Genomic DNA, 17,824 nt, shown 5'->3' on the forward strand with positions numbered 1-17,824 from the left:
ACCTTTGTCCAGGGGTAGCTAATTGTGATGGATGGTGATGCCCCACTACAATTTGCTACCTACAGACCAGAGGATGTGAAAGGTACCCCAAATCAGATGATGTGAAAGGTGAGAGGCAGCAAATTGTAACAAATGACCCCACCCCATCACAGTTAGCTACCCTGACCAGACATGAAAGATCAGAGGTAGCAAATTACGCCAAAGGGACCCCCCCAATTCTTCATAATTCACTATCACTGGCCAAAATCAAGGGGTGAAGTAGCAGATTCGGATACAGTAGTATATGTGCCAGAAACTGATGTTGGTAGCGAAATGTGTAAGTAGCGGCTTTTGATGCGTCACTGGCCAGCCATACATGCTAGACCCAGGGATTGCTCAGTTCAGTTAACATTCCTTTTGCAGCTGGAATACATCTACAGAACTGAATAAAAATGACATGGGTGTTTACAGGCCAGTTCAACAGCCTCACTGCCAGGTTGTCACACCTTTTCTGCATGTGACAGTACTGGAAGGATGGCTGGAAAGACCAAATTATCTTACAGGAAGACATTTCATTCAGCCTCCGGAGACTCTCTCGTTGCTCTCAAGGTGCTCAGAATGGCTGAGACAGTCACTGATGAGGTCATAAATGCACACTTAAGGCATTCATATGCCTAGTTTACCATTTGAAGACCAACATTATGACACTCGCAGAGCTATATTGGTGGATGTTTTCCAAGCAGCAGACAGAGAATAATTGTCATTGACAAGGGATGCATTTATATCTACTATCAAGAGGGCAAACTAGCAGGCAATAGAATGGCTCTGGAATGATTGACCACATTCAAAACTGTCTTCGCCTATCGGGCACTGATGGGTCTTGGAGGATGGAACGATCACACCAATTATACATAAAATACCATGCACTCCTTCAGCTAATCAAAAGCTCATGTAAAGACACCACTCTGCAAATGTGTGGCTAGCCATCTGCCTTAATAGAGATGTATGAGTGTGATGTGGATGATGATCAATATGACAACATGTCTAGCAGTGGCGCCCTAAACGGAGATCACACAGATAATGACTTTGATGAATAAATGTTTTCAGTCCTAAATGTCAAGGCTAAACTCCCTAGGATTGCCAAAGATCAATGTAATTTTCAGCTAAGCAATGCATCCCTCTGTTAAAGTATAATTTTAAGGAGTTGATATTTCAATATTTTCTCAAATAGATATATACATAATTGTTTTAGGTTTGTCACCATTATGTTCATGGGAGAAGGATATTATTCAAAAGCCCTAACTTGACCCATTTTTGACAAAGTTATATTATCAAAATTTACACCAGCTGGAGGACTTAGAGAGGCAGCTGAAGGATGCGAGGGGGAGGGTAGGCAGTTAGTCCCTCTTGCCACTGAAATTATGATTCTGTAGATTTTATATACCTTGCGTTTCTATCACTAACTTGCCACTTCCCCCAGAATGAGATTTTACTATATTATATCAAACTAAATTAAACCTGCGCCACATTCTTCCGGACATATTTTCCAGTTACCCAACAGCTGTTGCAGCACTATATCATCTTCTTCTGAAATGTTTCACTATTTAATTTACCAGAAGATTTATTTTCACTGCTGTATTTGAAGAGTTCCCATTGTCAAAGTTAGACTCAGGACTCAAAGTTTGTCAGACCACTCTGTTTTATTAGCACAGCGCTCTGCTAATAACACCCAGATAATGTGAGCACCATGCAAGACACAAACTATCTTATTTATACAGATAAAAGGGCGAGCACTTAACAAGATAACAAAGGAAGCAGAATCTGATAAGTTTACCTGGGCTAGACATGCATATTTTATTTCCTTACTAACTATTACCGATCTTCTGTTAATGTTTCGCCATTAGCACCCTTGTTTATGCCTAATGTTTCTTTTCCTGGCACCTGTATTTCAACATTTCTTATTTCTGCTTAAAGGTACATACAACATTTCTTTAATCCATTCTTATTTTTACAATATAATTCATTCTACTTTCACACCATCAACTGGACGGAAGAACTTCTCAGTTGTTTTGTATGTCCAGTATGGATTAATTATTAATGTAAGTATACTTAACCCCATGACAAAGACAATAAAATATGGAAGTCCAATATTGTCTACCACATCATTCCAATTGGAAATACACACCCACAACATGTGATAAGAAAGGACCATGCGGCAGTGACACATGTGGATCAGTATCCATTCGTTTGCCTTCCACAAAAAGGTGTTAGCATAGCCAGTCTGGAAGAAACAACAACAAGGAAGAGACATGAGATTGTACTTTCAAGATAAGGCAGTCAGCGTTTTCTATAAATAGGAGACATATTTGGCTTTCCTGTTGTGTTTAGTGTAAACTGCCATACAAACATTAAATCTTTTTTCTCTTGAGTGCTAAAAGATTGCACATTTATAAAGCACCTTTTGTCCAGCAGAATTCTAAACCACTTTGCCACCTATGTGCATACAACATCACTTAGATGCAGCCATCTGTTGAAGGGAGGAAGACAATCAAAACAAAGCACCTCTCACAAAAGTGCAGGGGGGCTAGCAGGGTCTGGAAAGTTATGGCAAACACCTCCCAAGCAAACCTTGACTCTAGCTGCTCTAGCATCTACATGCACGGACAGGCCCTGTTTAAGTTCTCATTAAAAGCATCACAAGAGGGCTGAGGTGAACCTGTCAGGGCTTGTGGCTATATAGTTTTAAAGAGTCCAGATATTTTAGAATTTATGCTTAAACCACTAAGACATACCGCTTGGAACGGATTGTGGTTTCAGAAGCAGGGCTGATTTCTTCTCTCCCTACAAGCATCACAGATCTCTTCAAAGCTGTTCTCCCTCTTTAAATCCATAGAGTATATATACACACACACACCTTTAGTCTCCAGCAGAAATTCAGATATTAAGCTTGTTGGAGCTGATGAGTTATTCTTATGTTACTATTTTCAGTCAAACAAAAACTTTAAAAACAGAGTTTAGTCACCTAATCTTTAGTCTTGTGCACTAGATCCCAACTAGAGTCTGTAAAGTAATTTTTAAAAAATCTTTCAATTTTCTTTCTTTGCTACAAAATGGGCAAAAATGTTTAATATCTAAGTATTTAGCATGTTACAGTTAAGGATTCCCATGGCCATTTCACTTCAAGTTTGGAAGGAAAAAATCTTCCTTGATCCCAGAACTAATCTCTTAATTTGGAGGCCAATATTTCTTTGCAGATATTTTTTGAGCAGGAGGCAATGTGAGCTTTATAATGGAAACTTCTATCACCAATAATAAATACATCAAGTTATTACCTTTAAAAGCACACGGGAGAGACAGGATAAAGGAGAACTCATCTCAAGTAGCAGTCCCATCAGGATTAGATAGTGTCCAGACGTTATGTTTGTTATCACAACAAGAATCCCACCAAATGCAAATAAATGATGAAGCACTGAGAACACATCAAAAATCCTGAAAACAATATTAGACACATGAAGAACTACATTGTCAAGTAAAAAGAAGCCAGCGGCTATTAAGCAATGAAAATAGCTCCACTTTTGCTGTGAATACACTTGGTCAGCTTGAAATACTGGATCTATGAGCAAGGCCCACAAGCCAGCTCCACAACTCTGAACTGCAAACAGGCTACGTGTCATATCCATATTCCAGAAGGCCTTCTCCATTCCTGACAAAGTGCGATAACTGGTACTGATCCATGATGACAACCAGTGAGCTAGAAGAAATACTCCCAGGTAGATAAAAAAACCAGCTGCTACTAACTTCAAACGAACTTCCCACAGACCATAGTCCCAGTCATATATGTCTCTGGATGTTCCACTCTCCTTTGCAAGATTCATTTCTTCTTCTCTAATTCAAAATATTTGGAGGGAGTCTGAAGGTTCTCATCCACGTGTTGGTCTATGTTAAAACTACTGAGCCTGTGCTGTTACACGGAGCAGAAACCCATCTGCAATTTAAAAAAAAAAGAGACATGTAGAGAGTGGCCCAGTGTATGTGACCCCTGCCAGAGGGTGAGGAATGCCCGGGACAAGGGGAAAATGGCTGTAGGACCCTTGTCCATCATAGAGGAGCCTTTCCAGAATGGGGCCCAGGTCAAAAGGGGGGCTCTGAATCAAGAGAGCCTGAATCACAGCCCCCCAGACTGGAACACTGGGAGAAGACCCCAGCCGAGCTTGAACCCCAGGAGTATTTGGGTGGGGAAAGGGCATGGGCTGCATAAGCCTTCCCACAGGCAAACTACGAGTGCCATCGAGCAACCTCGACCTAAAGGGGGGTAGGAAACTGGAAGGGCCTTGTGTAATTCTCACCAAGGAATGGGAGGGATGTTGGGGGCATCCCTGGGAACGTGGGTTGGTTCGAACTTCCCCAGGTCACTGGCTGAAGTGACCCTGCTCAGTTCGGTCTCAAAGGCGGGAGAGATGTGATGAACTGGGACTGTTCTTACTGTCGTCTGTGAATGCTGAGTGGGGGGTGTTTGCCTGGGAGGACAGTCTGCATTGGGGGATGGGAGACTGGATGGAGGGAGGATGCCTGAGCATGTAACATGAGAACCCAGGAAGAGGTTAGGGGCCAGGTGACACCTCTGCCCGGGAAGCTGAACAAAGGCTGGGGGGAGGTGATGCGGGGGAGGGAGAGGAGTTGCAGGAGCTGGCTGGGGAATGGAGGGAAGCACAGACAGGGCTCTGACCCCCCCAAGAGGGGTGTGGTGCTCCTGGGACCCCAAGATGGACCTATATTGGGGAGGATCCTGTTGTCTTTGCCTGCAAAACCTGTTTTGGACTGTGTTCCTGCCATCTAAATAAACCTTCTGCTTTACTGGCTGGCTGAGAGTCATGGTGAATTGCAGGAAGCCAGCGGTTCAGGGCCCTGACTCCCCCACACTCTGTGACAATAACTATGTACTTTGGAACTGTAATGCATCCTAACCTGCCCCACTACTCCTGACCTGATCACCTGAGATGCAGCTTTCTGAAATGTCAATGATGAAACCTCAGTGATGAGCCCAGATTTGAACTTACTGTGGATTCCAGAGAGTTGGATAAAGTGTTCTGGATAAGCCAAGCGGAAACGGTCTCAGACGGAATCTCAACAATGTTGCTTTGCTTGCAACATGGAATATCAGACACCAAAAAAATAGGGCATAATTCTACAAAACCTTTGTCATAGGTCTCACCCCCACTTAGAACTGTTGGGTTCTAAAATGGGGACCTGCATGGATCCTCTCTAAACTAAAATCCTAGTTTAGATCTGGTAAAGCTGCCACCACCCAATCAGATGCGTGGATTGGGACACAATCCTTCCCCAAAATCCTAGGGGATCCCAAGAGCCCCAAATCCATGGAGTTTTTACACCCAGGAGAAATAAATCATTCCCCCCTGCTTCCTCCCCCCTCCCTTTTTCTAGGAGAGACACCGGGATTTAACTACAGAGGGATACCTCCCCCTCCTCTTTCCCTGAGAATCCACCCAAGGAAAGACCAACCAAGTCCTTAATAAAAAAGAATTTATTAAAGAATAAAAAGAGAAAGTACACTATCTCTGTCATACCAGGATGCAACAATATACAGGGTCTAAACCAGGGGTCTCAAACTCAAATGACCCCGAGGGCCGCATGAGGACTAGTGCATTGGCCCGAGGGCCGCATCACTGACACGCCCCCTTGCTGCCCCTGGCCCCACCCCCAATCCACCCCTTCCATGAGGCCCCGCCCCTGCCCTGTCTCTTCTCCACCTCCTCCCCTAAGCGCGCGCAGTTTTAATAAATATATACACTCAGTAATGCACCTCACTCAAAGGACAAAACACGCACTTAGATTTACTGCCTAAGGCTCTGGGAGGGAGTTTGGGTGGGGGAGGGGGTCTGGATGCAGGCTCTGTGCTCGATGCAGGCTCCAGGCTGCGGCAGGGGGTGGGGGTGCAGGCTTTGGGACGGAGTTTGGGGATAGGAGGGAGTGCAGGGGTGAGGGCTGTGGGTGAGGGGTACATGATGCAGGAGGGGGCTCAGGGCTAGGGAAGAGGGTTGGGCTGTGGGGTGAGGGCTGTGGATGAGGGGTTCATGATGCGAGGGGGCTCAGGGCTAGGGAAGAGGTTTGGAGTGTGGGGTGAGGGCTGTGGATGAGGGGTTCATGATGTGGGGGCGCTCAGGGCTGGGGCAGAGGATTAGGGTGCGGGGGGATGAGGGGTTCATGATGTGGGGGCTCTCAGGGCTGGGGCTGAGGATTAGGGTGTGGGGGGATGAGGGCTCTGGCTGGGGCTGAGGATTAGGGTGCAGGGGGATGAGGGGTTCATGATGTGGGGGTGCTCAGGGCTGGGGCTGAGGATTAGGGTGCGGGGGGAATGAGGGCTCTGGCTGGGGCTGAGGGTTTGGGGTTGGAGAGGCTCAGGGTAAGGGAAGCCTACCTTGCCAGTACTGGCGGAGGGCAGGCACTAGGACCCTGCGGCAGCAGACAGCAAATCTGCTGGGAGCCCTCCGGGCAGCAGGCAGGGGAGAGGCGCGCTGCGTTCTGTCAGGCAGGGACGCAACACAACGCGGCGGAGGGGGGGGGGAACACGCGGAGGGGGGGTGGCAGGCGGGGGCTGGGACCTGCTCCAGGCAGGGTCGCGGCGGCGGGGGGAGACCTGCGGTGGCCGGGGCCGATCCAGGCAGGACCGGGGGGGGGGGGCGGGAAGAGACCCAGTTCCAACTATTGCTGGAGCAGGGCGCCCAGCCCTGAATATTGCTGGGGCCCGGGCCCCACACAAATATATAACCTGCCGCCCATGCCCCCCGGCCCGGCCCAGCCCCGGCGGGTCTCGCTTCCCTTCCCCCCCCCCAGCCCGGCCCCAGCGGGTCCCGCTTCCCTTCCCCCGGCCCGGCCCCGGCGGGTCCCGCTTCCCTCCCCCACCCCCCGGCCCGGCGGGTCTCGCTTCCCTTCCCCCCCCCCCACGGCCCGGCCCCGGCGGGTCCCGCTTCCCTTCCCCCGCCCCCACGGCCCGGCCCCGGCGGGTCCCGCTTCCCTTCCCCCGGCCCCGGCCCCGGCGGGTCCCGCTTCCCTCCCCCACCGCCCGGCCCCGGCCCCGGCGGGTCCCGCTTCCCTCCCCCACCGCCCGGCCCCGGCCCCGGCGGGTCCCGCTTTCCCCCCCCCTTACCCGAGCGCGTCTCCGGCGAGGCCTGAGCTCCATCCCGCTCAGAGCCGCGTGGTGAGGGGGCGGGGCTGGGAGCTCCACGCCGAGCGCAGCACTCAGCCCAGAGCTCCCAGCCCCGCCCCCTCCCCACGCGGCTCGGATCGGGGCGGGGCTCAGGCGCTCGGACGGAGACTCGGCGCTCTATGCGCCGAGGCTCCAGGAGAGGGGCGGAGGCGGGAGCCTCCGCTTTTCTCTTGGGGGCCCCTGCGGAGCTCCCCTGGGGAGCTCCGCGGGCCGCATGTTTGAGACCCCTGGTCTAAACTTATCAATCTCGGGAGAGAATCCCCCCTCCTTTCTTTCTCAATAAAAGCAATGTAACAGCAAACAGGAATAAAGAATTTCCTTTAGCAAACACACAATTGCAAATATGGAAAGCAACTCAAAAGACTAATCCACCTTTTTAATTAATTCTCACTATTAAATAGTAGAAACTACTCCAGGAGAACTTGGAGACATGACTGGTCTCTCTTAGATCCAAAAAGAGCACTAACAAAGAACACAGACAAAGGCTTCCCTCCACAGAGATTTGAAAAAATCTTGTCTCTGATTGGTCCTCTGGTCAGGTGTTTCTCAGGTTCTGCTTGTTAACCCTTTACAGGTAGACAAAAACCTTAACCCTTAACTAACTGTTTATGACACGCCCCCCAAATCGCCAACAGTGGGGGACCCACACTGGCGGCGATTTCCTTCTAGAACTTTAAAATAAACAGATTAACAAAAACACATGCACTATTACATATACTACTAAGTATGTAAACAACAAGGTATTTGACATTGACGAGCACTTTGTATGCATTTGACCGGACATACTTGGCAACGTCCTTGCCCATCCCCTCCCAGTGGAAGGAATTTTTTTAACCTGTTTTTGCTTTGTTGACCCCAGAATACCCACTGGGATGTCAGGGCCCAAGCTTAAGAGCTTGTCCCAGTGCTTAGTTGGAACTACCAACTGTCTTTGAGGATGCTGGCCTTCCTGGTGTCCACCAGAAAGAATGTCCTTATATAAAAGTCCTTGTTTTACAACAACTGGAATTGGGTAGAAGAGCTGAGAGGCGGTGGGTTGCTGCGTGCCGCCGCCCAAGCTTTCTTAAGGCTGTCATCGGCTTCCTGCTCAGTGTGGAACTGTTCCCTTGAAGCTGGAGACACCAGTTCCTCCTTAGACTGTGGACTTGGGCTGGGTCCCTCTGGAAGCGATGTAGGTGATGAGGTTGTTTCCGTTGACTGTGGACCGCTCTCCGCTGGTGCACAAGGTGATATTTGAGGCTCTGGCTGAGCCTCTTGGGTAGAGCTGTCCGCTGCTTTTGCCAGTTCAGGCCCGCTGGCGCCCTCTGGTGATGGTGTTGTAAGTGCTGGCGTCAGTGCTGGCGCTGGTTCTGCCGCTGGTTGCTCTTCCAGTTCTGGTCCTGGGACTGGATGTACTATCGCTGCTGTAGTTGTTGGCATGGGATTCGGTTCCACCACCTCTGTCTGGGTCTTTGGTAACACAGACGGGGTCCTGGTGGACGGCTGAGGAACAGGGATGGGAGTGCCTGCTTGTTTGGCCTGGCTGCGGGTGACCACTCCCCCCCCTCTTGGCCATCTGCACATGGTTGGCCAAGTTTTCCCCCAGTAGCATGGGGATGGAATAATTGTCATAGACAGCAAAAGTCCACTTTCCTGACCAGTCCTTGTACTGGTCTTCAGGGATGCTGTACCCATGGCAGGTTCTTTTAAAAATTTTTAAGAAGGCCTGAGTGTCCTCACCTGCCATGTAGGTGGGAAATTTTATGGGATGGGGAACTGTGCCTGGAGAAGGATTGTTAGAGTTGGCTGGAACATGTGGGTTAGCTCTTGCTAATTCCAGGTTTTTGTCTTTTAACTCCATTTGTCTTCTGTGCTCAGCCTCTTTGGCTGCCTCTTTGGCTCTGTGGTGTTTCTTGTTTCTCCAGCTCCCTCTTGTGGTTAGCCTCTCTGGCTTGTTGCTTCTCCATGTCTTTGTGCTTTCTGGTGCTGGCCACACCCCTCTGCATTCAGTGAACTGTATTGCTTGGTTCACTTTTCCTACCCTTTCTATTCACAAAGAGACTGAATAGAAAAGAAACAAAAATTTTGTATTTGCATTTGTGTAGCTGCTGTTTGCTGATATACTGAGAAGACCAAAAAAAAACAACTGGTTTGTCCTGTTTCTAGCACTTGCTAAGTACCTCACAGTGGGGGTCCTTTCTAACAAGCCTCCTAGAAAAACTTACACCTCTTCCCTAGCTGTTTTTTCAAGCAACCAGAAAGAAAAGAGGAAAAAAAAGAAAAGAAGAAGAAAAAAAAAGTCTCTTCCTAACACAGCCCATTAGAAAACCTTATTTCCCTCAGCTAAACCCAGCTGAAAATCTGTTTCCAAAAAAAACCAATCTCCCCCCTCCTGGCTCCCAAGAAGGTAGAAAAACCGGTTTTGCAACTCTCTCTCCCAATTGCTAAGTACCCTCTCAGCAGGGTGTCTCCTGAAACAAAGACTTGTCAGAAAACCTTACCCCTCCTTTTCCTCCAAGATGCTTTTCTAAGGGCTTGGCTACACTTACAAATTTGAAGCGCTGCAGCAGGGTGTGAAAACACACCCTCTGCAGCGCTGCAAATTGCGGCGCTACAAAGCGCCAGTGTAGTCAAAGCCCCAGCGCTGGGAGTGCGGCTCCCAGCGCTGTACGTTATTCCCCACAGGGAGGTGGAGTACGGACAGCGCTGGGAGAGCTCTCTCCCAGCGCTGGCGCTTTGACTACACTTAGCGCTTCAAAGCGCTGCCGCGGCAGCGCTGCCATGGCAGCGCTTTGAAGCGCTAAGTGTAGCCACAGCCTCAGCCACCAGAAAGAAAAACTGCTTTCAACAAAGCCTGCTGGAAACTTAATTCCCTCCAGCCCCTTGCTGAAGATTCCTTCTAACAGTACCGTTTAGAAATAGAATACTTGTAACCCCCCCCTCTTCTCTCAGGTTGCTTTCCTGCTCTAGAAGAAGAGAATAGCTCCCTTCAGCTTAGCCCAGCTGAAAAAAACTCTTTCTAACAAAGCCCTGAAAACTGCTTCAAAACTGCCTTTTGGTAGAAATGCCTTGCCTCTGTATGGGTTTCAGGTTCGTCACCGCTGCCAACCATGTCATAGGTCTCACCCCCACTTAGAGCTGTTGGGTTCTAAAATGGGGACCTGCATGGATCCTCTCTAAACTAAAATCCTAGTTTAGATCTGGTAAAGCTGCCACCACCCAATCAGATGCGTGGATTGGGACACAATCCTTCCCCAAAATCCTAGGGGATCCCAAGAGCCCCAAATCCATGGAGTTCTTACACCCAGGAGAAATAAACCATTCCCTCCTGCTTCCTCCCCCCTCCCTTTTTCTAGGAGAGACACCGGGATTTAACTACAGAGGGATACCTCCCCCTCCTCTTTCCCTGAGAATCCACCCAAGGAAAGACCAACCTGTCTGAATTAGCTGGGGGTTCGTTCAAGCTTGGTATTGAGTGAGGAAAAGACAGGCAGGACCAGGGTAACACTGAAAAGCCAAGTGGGTGCGTTTATTTAGGGATTTCTTTACACCTTGGGCCGGGGGAGGAGGCAATTTCCAACTGGGACTCAGATAAACAATGCAAGCAAATTCAAACCAATAACAATGTACTGTATACTGCTCGCCACACCACCAAATAGACAGGCACACCAATCTCTCAAGGTAGGAATCGGGTTCGTCAGGGCGATGCCCGGTGCAACACAGAAAAGAGACCCACGGGCCACTGCCTCAGCCACCCTTGCGTTCACACAGAGGATAAATCCAGAGTGTGGTGCGGCTGCAGCTGGGCAGATTCCACTCACTCAGACCGCGGGGACTGGACCCCCTTGGTCAGCTACTCTCTAAGTAGAGGCAGCTCCCAAGTTTAAACACACACACACTGGACACAGACAGAGCAGTGATTCATTCACATAAACAGTTTGCAATTAACAATTTAATAACAACTAGAACAATTATACAATCTAGCTAAGCAATTGTGCAATTCTGAGCTCACTAATACAATCCTGATATCCTGAGCAGATATTTGGTACCAAGTTAGGGAGGGGAAAAACTAAGAGGCTAAATAAGCTAACTGTCAGATATCAAAAAGCAAATACCGCACTCCAGGCGCAGCTGACCAGCAGAACAGACACCAGAAGCATGACGAGCTGACAGGGATCGGGTCCAAACGACAACGAATCCAAACGATACAACACGAGCGCGCTTTACCGGGAGGAGACCCTGGCCGAAAGAGTGATCAGGTCCTTCAGCTAACACGTGGATGCTCCACACAAAAAGAGCAGGAAAGTGAGTCTCTGGGCAGAATTAACCTGACCTCCAGACGACCGACCCAAAAAAAAAAAACAGGTTGCTGGGCAGAATCAGGCCTCCACACACAGAACTAGCCTGACCTTTAGATGGCCCAGCAGGAGAGAAAAAAAACAAAAACAAAAACACAGGAGAGCATACACAACCAGTGTTGCTGGGCAGGATTGAGTCTCTGCCCTCACCTATACAACAAGAACTTGGTCCAAGATGGAGGCTGCCTTGTCCTTTTAACAGGACAAGATGGCCATGGACCGACAAGTGGCCATACATAGCCATAACTGTGCAACGGATTGCGACACAACCAAGTCCTTAATAAAAAAGAATTTATTAAAGAATAAAAAGAGAAAGTACACTATCTCTGTCATACCAGGATGCAACAATATACAGGGTCTAAACTTATCAATCTCGGGAGAGAATCCCCCCTCCTTTCTTTCTCAGTAAAAGCAATGTAACAGCAAACAGGAATAAAGAATTTCTTTTAGCAAACACACAATTGCAAATATAGAAAGCAACTCAAAAGACTAATCCACCTTTCTAATTAATACTCACTATTAAATAGTAGAAACTACTCCAGGAGAACTTGGAGACATGACTGGTCTCTCTTAGATCCAAAAAGAGCCCTAACAAAGAACACAGACAAAGGCTTCCCTCCACAGAGATTTGAAAAAATCTTGTCTCTGATTGGTCCTCTGGTCAGGTGTTTCTCAGGTTCTGCTTGTTAACCCTTTACAGGTAGACAAAAACCTTAACCCCTAACTAACTGTTTATGACAACCTTATTCTAGTAAATGGGACTACTTACATGAGAAAGGGCTTCCAGGATCAACGTGTGAACAGAATTGCACTGTCAACTGAACAGAATTAGACCAAAAGGTCTTTTATTCCTGAAGCTAACTAAGGGTTTGTCTACACTTATAGAGTTTTTGCACAGTAGGTTTCACCGGTGATAGGGAACAAGTGAAAGTAAAGTGCTGGTCTGTGTACTCACTCAATTCCTCAGGTGTCAGAGAGTGTTTACACTACCAGCACTTCCATCGCCAATGAGAGCAGCATTGTAGGGCAGCTATCCCACAGTGCAGCTCTCTCCATAGGTCTTGTGGGAACGGGGGTGGTGAGTGAAGGCATTCTGGGTCCCTGCTCAGTGCCCCGTGCTGCCCTACTTCATGTCTCAGGAGCCCCTTTACTTCCTGGTTTCTTCCATGGCATTCTTTTTAAAACCTCCTGCTGTCTGGCTGCTTTCCTGGCCACATCTACAAACAAAGGGAAAGGGAGCTTCAAACTTCCCAGGGCTTACAGGGGGAGGGGCGGACATCCATGCATCAGAGCAGATGCTGGCCAGAGTGGTCTTTTTTGGAACTGTGGCCAGGGCCGGCTCCAGAGTTTTTGCCACCCCAAGCAGCAAAAAAAAAATGTCACGATCAGCTCTACCGCCACCGCTTCAGTCTTCGGCGGCAATTCGGCGGCTGGTCTTTCATTCTGAGAGGGACCGAGGGACCCGCTGCCGAATTGCCGCCAAAGAGACGGACGTGCCGCCCCTCTCCATTGGCCACCCCAAGCACCTACTTGCTGAGCTGGTGCCTGGAGCCAGCCCTGACTGTGGCATATCCTCTGGAGGCCAAAAGGTGTTTACACGGCTAGAACATGTCATCACTTTCACAGCAGCGCAAAAAGAACAGTGGTAACAGTTGTATGCCTCTTGCAAAGGTGGTTTTCTTTTTGCGGTGAAACTTCTGAGTTTCACCACAAAAAGTCATTAACAAGTGTAGAGGTTCCCATGGTGTTAGCGCAAAAAAGGGACTTTTTGTGCTTTAAATGGTAAGTGTAGACATACCTAAGAGGGTAGTACATAGAGAAACAACCTCCTTATTGTCACCCCCAGCATCACAGTTATTACTAATTGTATATGCCAAAAATTTTGAGTTAATTAAAACTTCTCCCATATGATGTGGTTTAAGGAAGCTGAACATTTTCGTTTTTCTTTTAAAATATCAGTGAGTACAGGTCCATTTTGCTGATGCATTAGACTAGAGTGGCATGACCACTAGACACAGCACATCCTGTCAATATAGTTTGGGGAAGAACTGCCCAGAGAGTCTGTCATTTCACACAGTTTGACTGGGAGAGCTGATGGGAGATAGAAGAGGAAGCTGTATAGATCCTTAGTAGCATAGGTGAAAAGGTTCTACAGCGATGCCTTCCTATCCTGCTCCCCAATATAATAAATAACAGAAGGATCCAAATAGCTACAGAGTAATGGAATATTGTTTATTTATATTCTCAGAGGGCCTGATTCTGCTCTCCTTTACACCAGAGCAACTCCACTGGCCTTTCCTTCCCACTGCCTTGCATCTTGGACCAGTGGGAGAGTTAAGAATTCTAATTTGGTAGCATTTTACACTCACCCTACACAACGTACAAGGAAGTGGGGAATTAGGCCATTAACCATAAGCATAGTTTACAGTGGTGTGAAGAGAAAGTCCCAGAAACTTTCCTTTCTCAACTCCCCAAAGAGAAAGCAAAACACCCTCCAACCTCTGCCTCCCCTCAGCACAAGCACAGTTACCTCCAGGCTGTGTGAAATTCCCCTGACTTCATGCACTAGCCTCTTTCCAGGAAATAGGATGTTTTCTCAGCATTTAACCAAAAACAAGTTACTTAAAGCTCTCTAATCTCCACTCCCTCCTCCTCACATGAAGCAACAGTACAACACACCGAAAATATTTGCAAGGAGGGGAAACAACAACAACGAAATACCAATAGGCAGGTTCTCCTAGGCTCACCCTTTCCATTCGGTAAAATAAGGGCTGTAGTTAATAAAGCCCTTCTCCACCCAGCACCATTTGCTTGCTGCTTACCGGCTGCTCTGCTTCACTTGCTCTGCCCTTTCTCCCCGCAGCCTCCGTACTTTCCTGTCATGTGCTCAACAGCAGCGATCAGCCGACTGCAAAACAGAGAAGTCCGGGCTGCTTCTTCCACCTTTGCAGAAGCAGCTGCAAGAGCCTTGAATCCCAGCTCCTCAGCACAGCCGGGACAGACGCCTGTACACACGGGATAATGTCGCTTCCTCCTGCCCCACCCTTTGTTTCCGCGAGACGTAAACCGTCCCGCCCTCCTCGGAGGGGGGAGTGGAGCGTCCCAAATACCGGTACCCCGCACTGGCAAGCCGGACTCGGGTTGTTCACAGCTCTCCTTGGAGCTTAATTCTGCAGGGCAGGAGGGGGGCAGGTCACACTCTGCCCTGGTGCTGCAGCCAAGTTTCGCGTTGCACTGATGGAAAGGGCGATCGCCCCCCGTACAGAGTCCTGACAAAACACTGCACGGGGAGTGTGTTGTCATTGGCAGCGCAGCTGGTAGGATGCAAAACATGTCCCGTGCAAAGCCAGCCTGAGCCCAGCTAGAACCACTGAGCTGGGTAGAAACGTGGGAGCTGGAACCAACCCCTCCAATACCCCGCTGTGGGGCAGGATGTGTGTGTCCCCTGCGTAGAAATAGTGTGTAACTCACACGTGTGTTGGCTGTATCGCGCCTCGAGTGTGGTATACGAAGGGACCCACGTCTTGGTTTTGCGCAGCTTGACGTGGGACATTTCTCACCGGCCGTAGTCACGGATTTCCCTCTCTGGGTGCTCCCCCGCTGGGGCAGGGTGGGGGTGCGGCAGGAGCCTCTCCAATGTGCCCTGTAGAAGCGGGACTGGGGCGAGGATGAGCGGGGGATGGCGAAGGCAGGGGACTGGGGAAATCGGTGGGGATTTGGGTACTGGAGAGAGTCAGGGGAAGCACCTGGAGTAAGATGCCTGGGGGTTGTTCGGAGGGGGATTGCTGAAGAGAACAGGTTAACTAGGGGGTGGGCGAGGACAGGCGGGTAATGGAGCCTGGCTGGACCAGATGGGGAAGGGTGATTAGAAGCATTTAAAGCCTCGAGCATGGGGAGGAGGGTTTGGAGCAGGCTCCCCCGCCTACATTACTTCTGATTAGCTTTCCCCACTCCAGCTTTGTGCCCCATTATCCTGCTCCTTTCCCTGCCTGCCCCTTCCGCCCAGCCCCCAGCTTTGCTACTCGCCGAGTCTCCTCTCGCTGTTGTCTGGAGCTGCTTCCTGCTGACACTGCCTGCGAACCCGCGTGGGGAGCGGGGCAAACCCCGGTTAGTCTCGTTTCAGTTTTAGTTTCACTTTGCGTAGCTTATGCCCTGACAAAATGGTGCCGTGTTCGGGTTCTTGCTTTTTTTAAAATTCTTAAGATTTCTATTCATATTAGATTTTTTAAATTTATTTCTACTAACGGAACCTAAATTTGGGGCTTAAACAACCTGAGATTGTCCCTTTAATAATTACAGAATTAATTTTAGATGCCAACAAGTGTGACACTGAGATGGCCCTGATCAGTAGTTCCCAAGAGCACACTTTCTGGGGACAGCTAGAGCGAAATTCACCTGGTGCAGGGCTTCAAAGAAGGTTTCCGTGGTGTTAGCGCAAAAAAGGGACTTTTTGTGCTTTAAATGGTAAGTGTAGACATACCTAAGAGGGTAGTACATAGAGAAACAACCTCCTTATTGTCACCCCCAGCATCACAGTTATTACTAATTGTATATGCCAAAATTTTCGAGTTAATTAAAACTTCTCCCATATGATGTGGTTTAAAGAAGCTGAACATTTTCGTTTTTCTTTTAAAATATCAGTGAGCACAGGTCCATTTTGCTGATGCATTAGACTAGAGTGGCATGACCACTAGACACAGCACATCCTGTCAATATAGCTAGGGGAAGAACTGCCCAGAGAGTCTCTCATTTCACACAGTTTGACTGGGAGAGCTGATGGGAGATAGAAGAGGAAGCCATATAGATCCTTAGTAGCATAGGTGAAAAGCTTCTACAGCGATGCCTTCCTATCCTGCCCCTTCCGCCCAACCCCCAGCTTTGCTGCTCACCGAGGCTGTGGCTACACTGAGGGCTTGGCTACACTTACAAGTTGCAGCGCTGGGAGTTACAGCGCTGGTCATGCAGCTGTGTAGGGCCAGCGCTGGAGTGTGGCCACACTGACAGCTACCAGCGCTGCAGTGTGGCCACACTTGCAGCATTTCCAGCGCTGTATTGAGAGGTGCATTGTGGGCAGCTATCCCACTGAGCACCTTGTCCCATTTTGGCGCTGAGTATTGTGGGAAGGGGAAGGAAGTGTGTGGCTCATTCCGCTTCCTGTGCCAACGCCCCGTGGTGCATCGCTTCACATCCCAGCATTCACAGTCTTTCCGGCCACGTTTGGCGCCATTGTGAGTCTCTCTGTTTTTTACTCTCTGTCTGTGAATCGCGATTTCTGTTGGAAATGGAGCCCGAGCTGCTGAGGACTGTGATGATGAGTGTCGTCAGCACAACACGTTTGGCAGTTGAGCTATTCCTTCATCTCCAAAGTGACAGTGAGGAGTCCGACGATGATATCGATGACATCGAGTCGCCTGCCGCGTGTGACACTACAGTGCTTGTGGCATTCACGGAAATGCTCAGCACCGTTGAACACCGCTTTTGGGCTCGGAAAACAAGCACTGAGTGGTGGGATCACATTGTCATGGAAGTCTGGGATGACGAGCAGTGGCTGCAGAACTTTCGTATGAGAAAAGCCACTTTCATGGGACTGTGTGCTGAGCTCGCCCCCACCCTGCGGCGCAAGGACACAAGATTGAGAGCAGCCCTGACGGTGGAAAAGCGGGTGGCTATTGCAATCTGGAAGCTGGCAACTCCAGACAGCTACCGGTCGGTCGGGAACCAGTTTGGAGTGGGAAAGTCGACCGTTGGAATCGTGTTGATGCAAGTTTGCAGGGCAATTAATGGCATCCTGCTAAGAAGGACCGTGACTCTGGGGAACGTGCAGGACATTGTGGATGGCTTTGCACAAATGGGTTTCCCTAACTGTGGAGGGGCGATAGATGGAACGCATATTCCTATTCTGGCACCCCCCCACCTAGCATCAGAGTACGTTAATCAGAAGGGGTATTTCTCTATGGTTCTCCAGGTGCTTGTGGATCACCGTGGGCGTTTCATTGACATTTACACAGGCTGGCCTGGAAAGGTGCATGATGCACGCATATTTCGAAACAGTGGCCTGTTCAGGAAGATGCAGGCAGGGACTTATTTCCCAGACAGGAAGATCACAGTAGGGGACGTCAAAATGCCCATTGTGATCCTTGGAGACCCCGCTTACCCGTTATTGCCTTGGCTCATGAAACCCTATACAGGGAAGCTTGACAGGAGCAAGGACCGGTTCAACTACAGGCTGAGCCAGTGCCGAATGACTGTGGAGTGTGCTTTTGGGCGTTTAAAAGCCCGCTGG

General features: G+C 49.2%; 1 protein-coding gene across 3 annotated transcripts in view; it reads right to left on the bottom strand.

Annotated features, from left to right (window-relative positions):
• Positions 1 to 1,892: 1,892 nt before the first annotated feature.
• Positions 1,893 to 17,824, bottom strand: part of LOC123366887 (protein CLN8-like) — a 39,513-nt gene continuing 23,581 nt past the window's right edge. The window contains exons 1-4 of one of the 3 annotated variants that reach the window (XM_045010747.1): positions 15,013 to 15,594; positions 14,364 to 14,449; positions 3,312 to 3,964; positions 1,893 to 2,260 (exon numbers count right to left, since the gene is read on the bottom strand). In XM_045010747.1, the coding sequence (XP_044866682.1) occupies positions 2,000 to 2,260; positions 3,312 to 3,854 (804 nt within the window). In that variant the 5' untranslated portion in view covers positions 3,855 to 3,964; positions 14,364 to 14,449; positions 15,013 to 15,594 and the 3' untranslated portion in view covers positions 1,893 to 1,999. Of the gene's footprint in view, positions 2,261 to 3,311; positions 3,965 to 14,363; positions 14,563 to 15,012; positions 15,595 to 17,824 lie in introns of those variants that run through there. The other 2 variants (XM_045010746.1, XM_045010748.1) reach the window with 2 other exon arrangements.

Source organism: Mauremys mutica, chromosome 3 (genome assembly GCF_020497125.1).
Source record: "Mauremys mutica isolate MM-2020 ecotype Southern chromosome 3, ASM2049712v1, whole genome shotgun sequence".
In the NCBI taxonomy this organism is placed as follows: Eukaryota; Metazoa; Chordata; order Testudines; family Geoemydidae; genus Mauremys; species Mauremys mutica.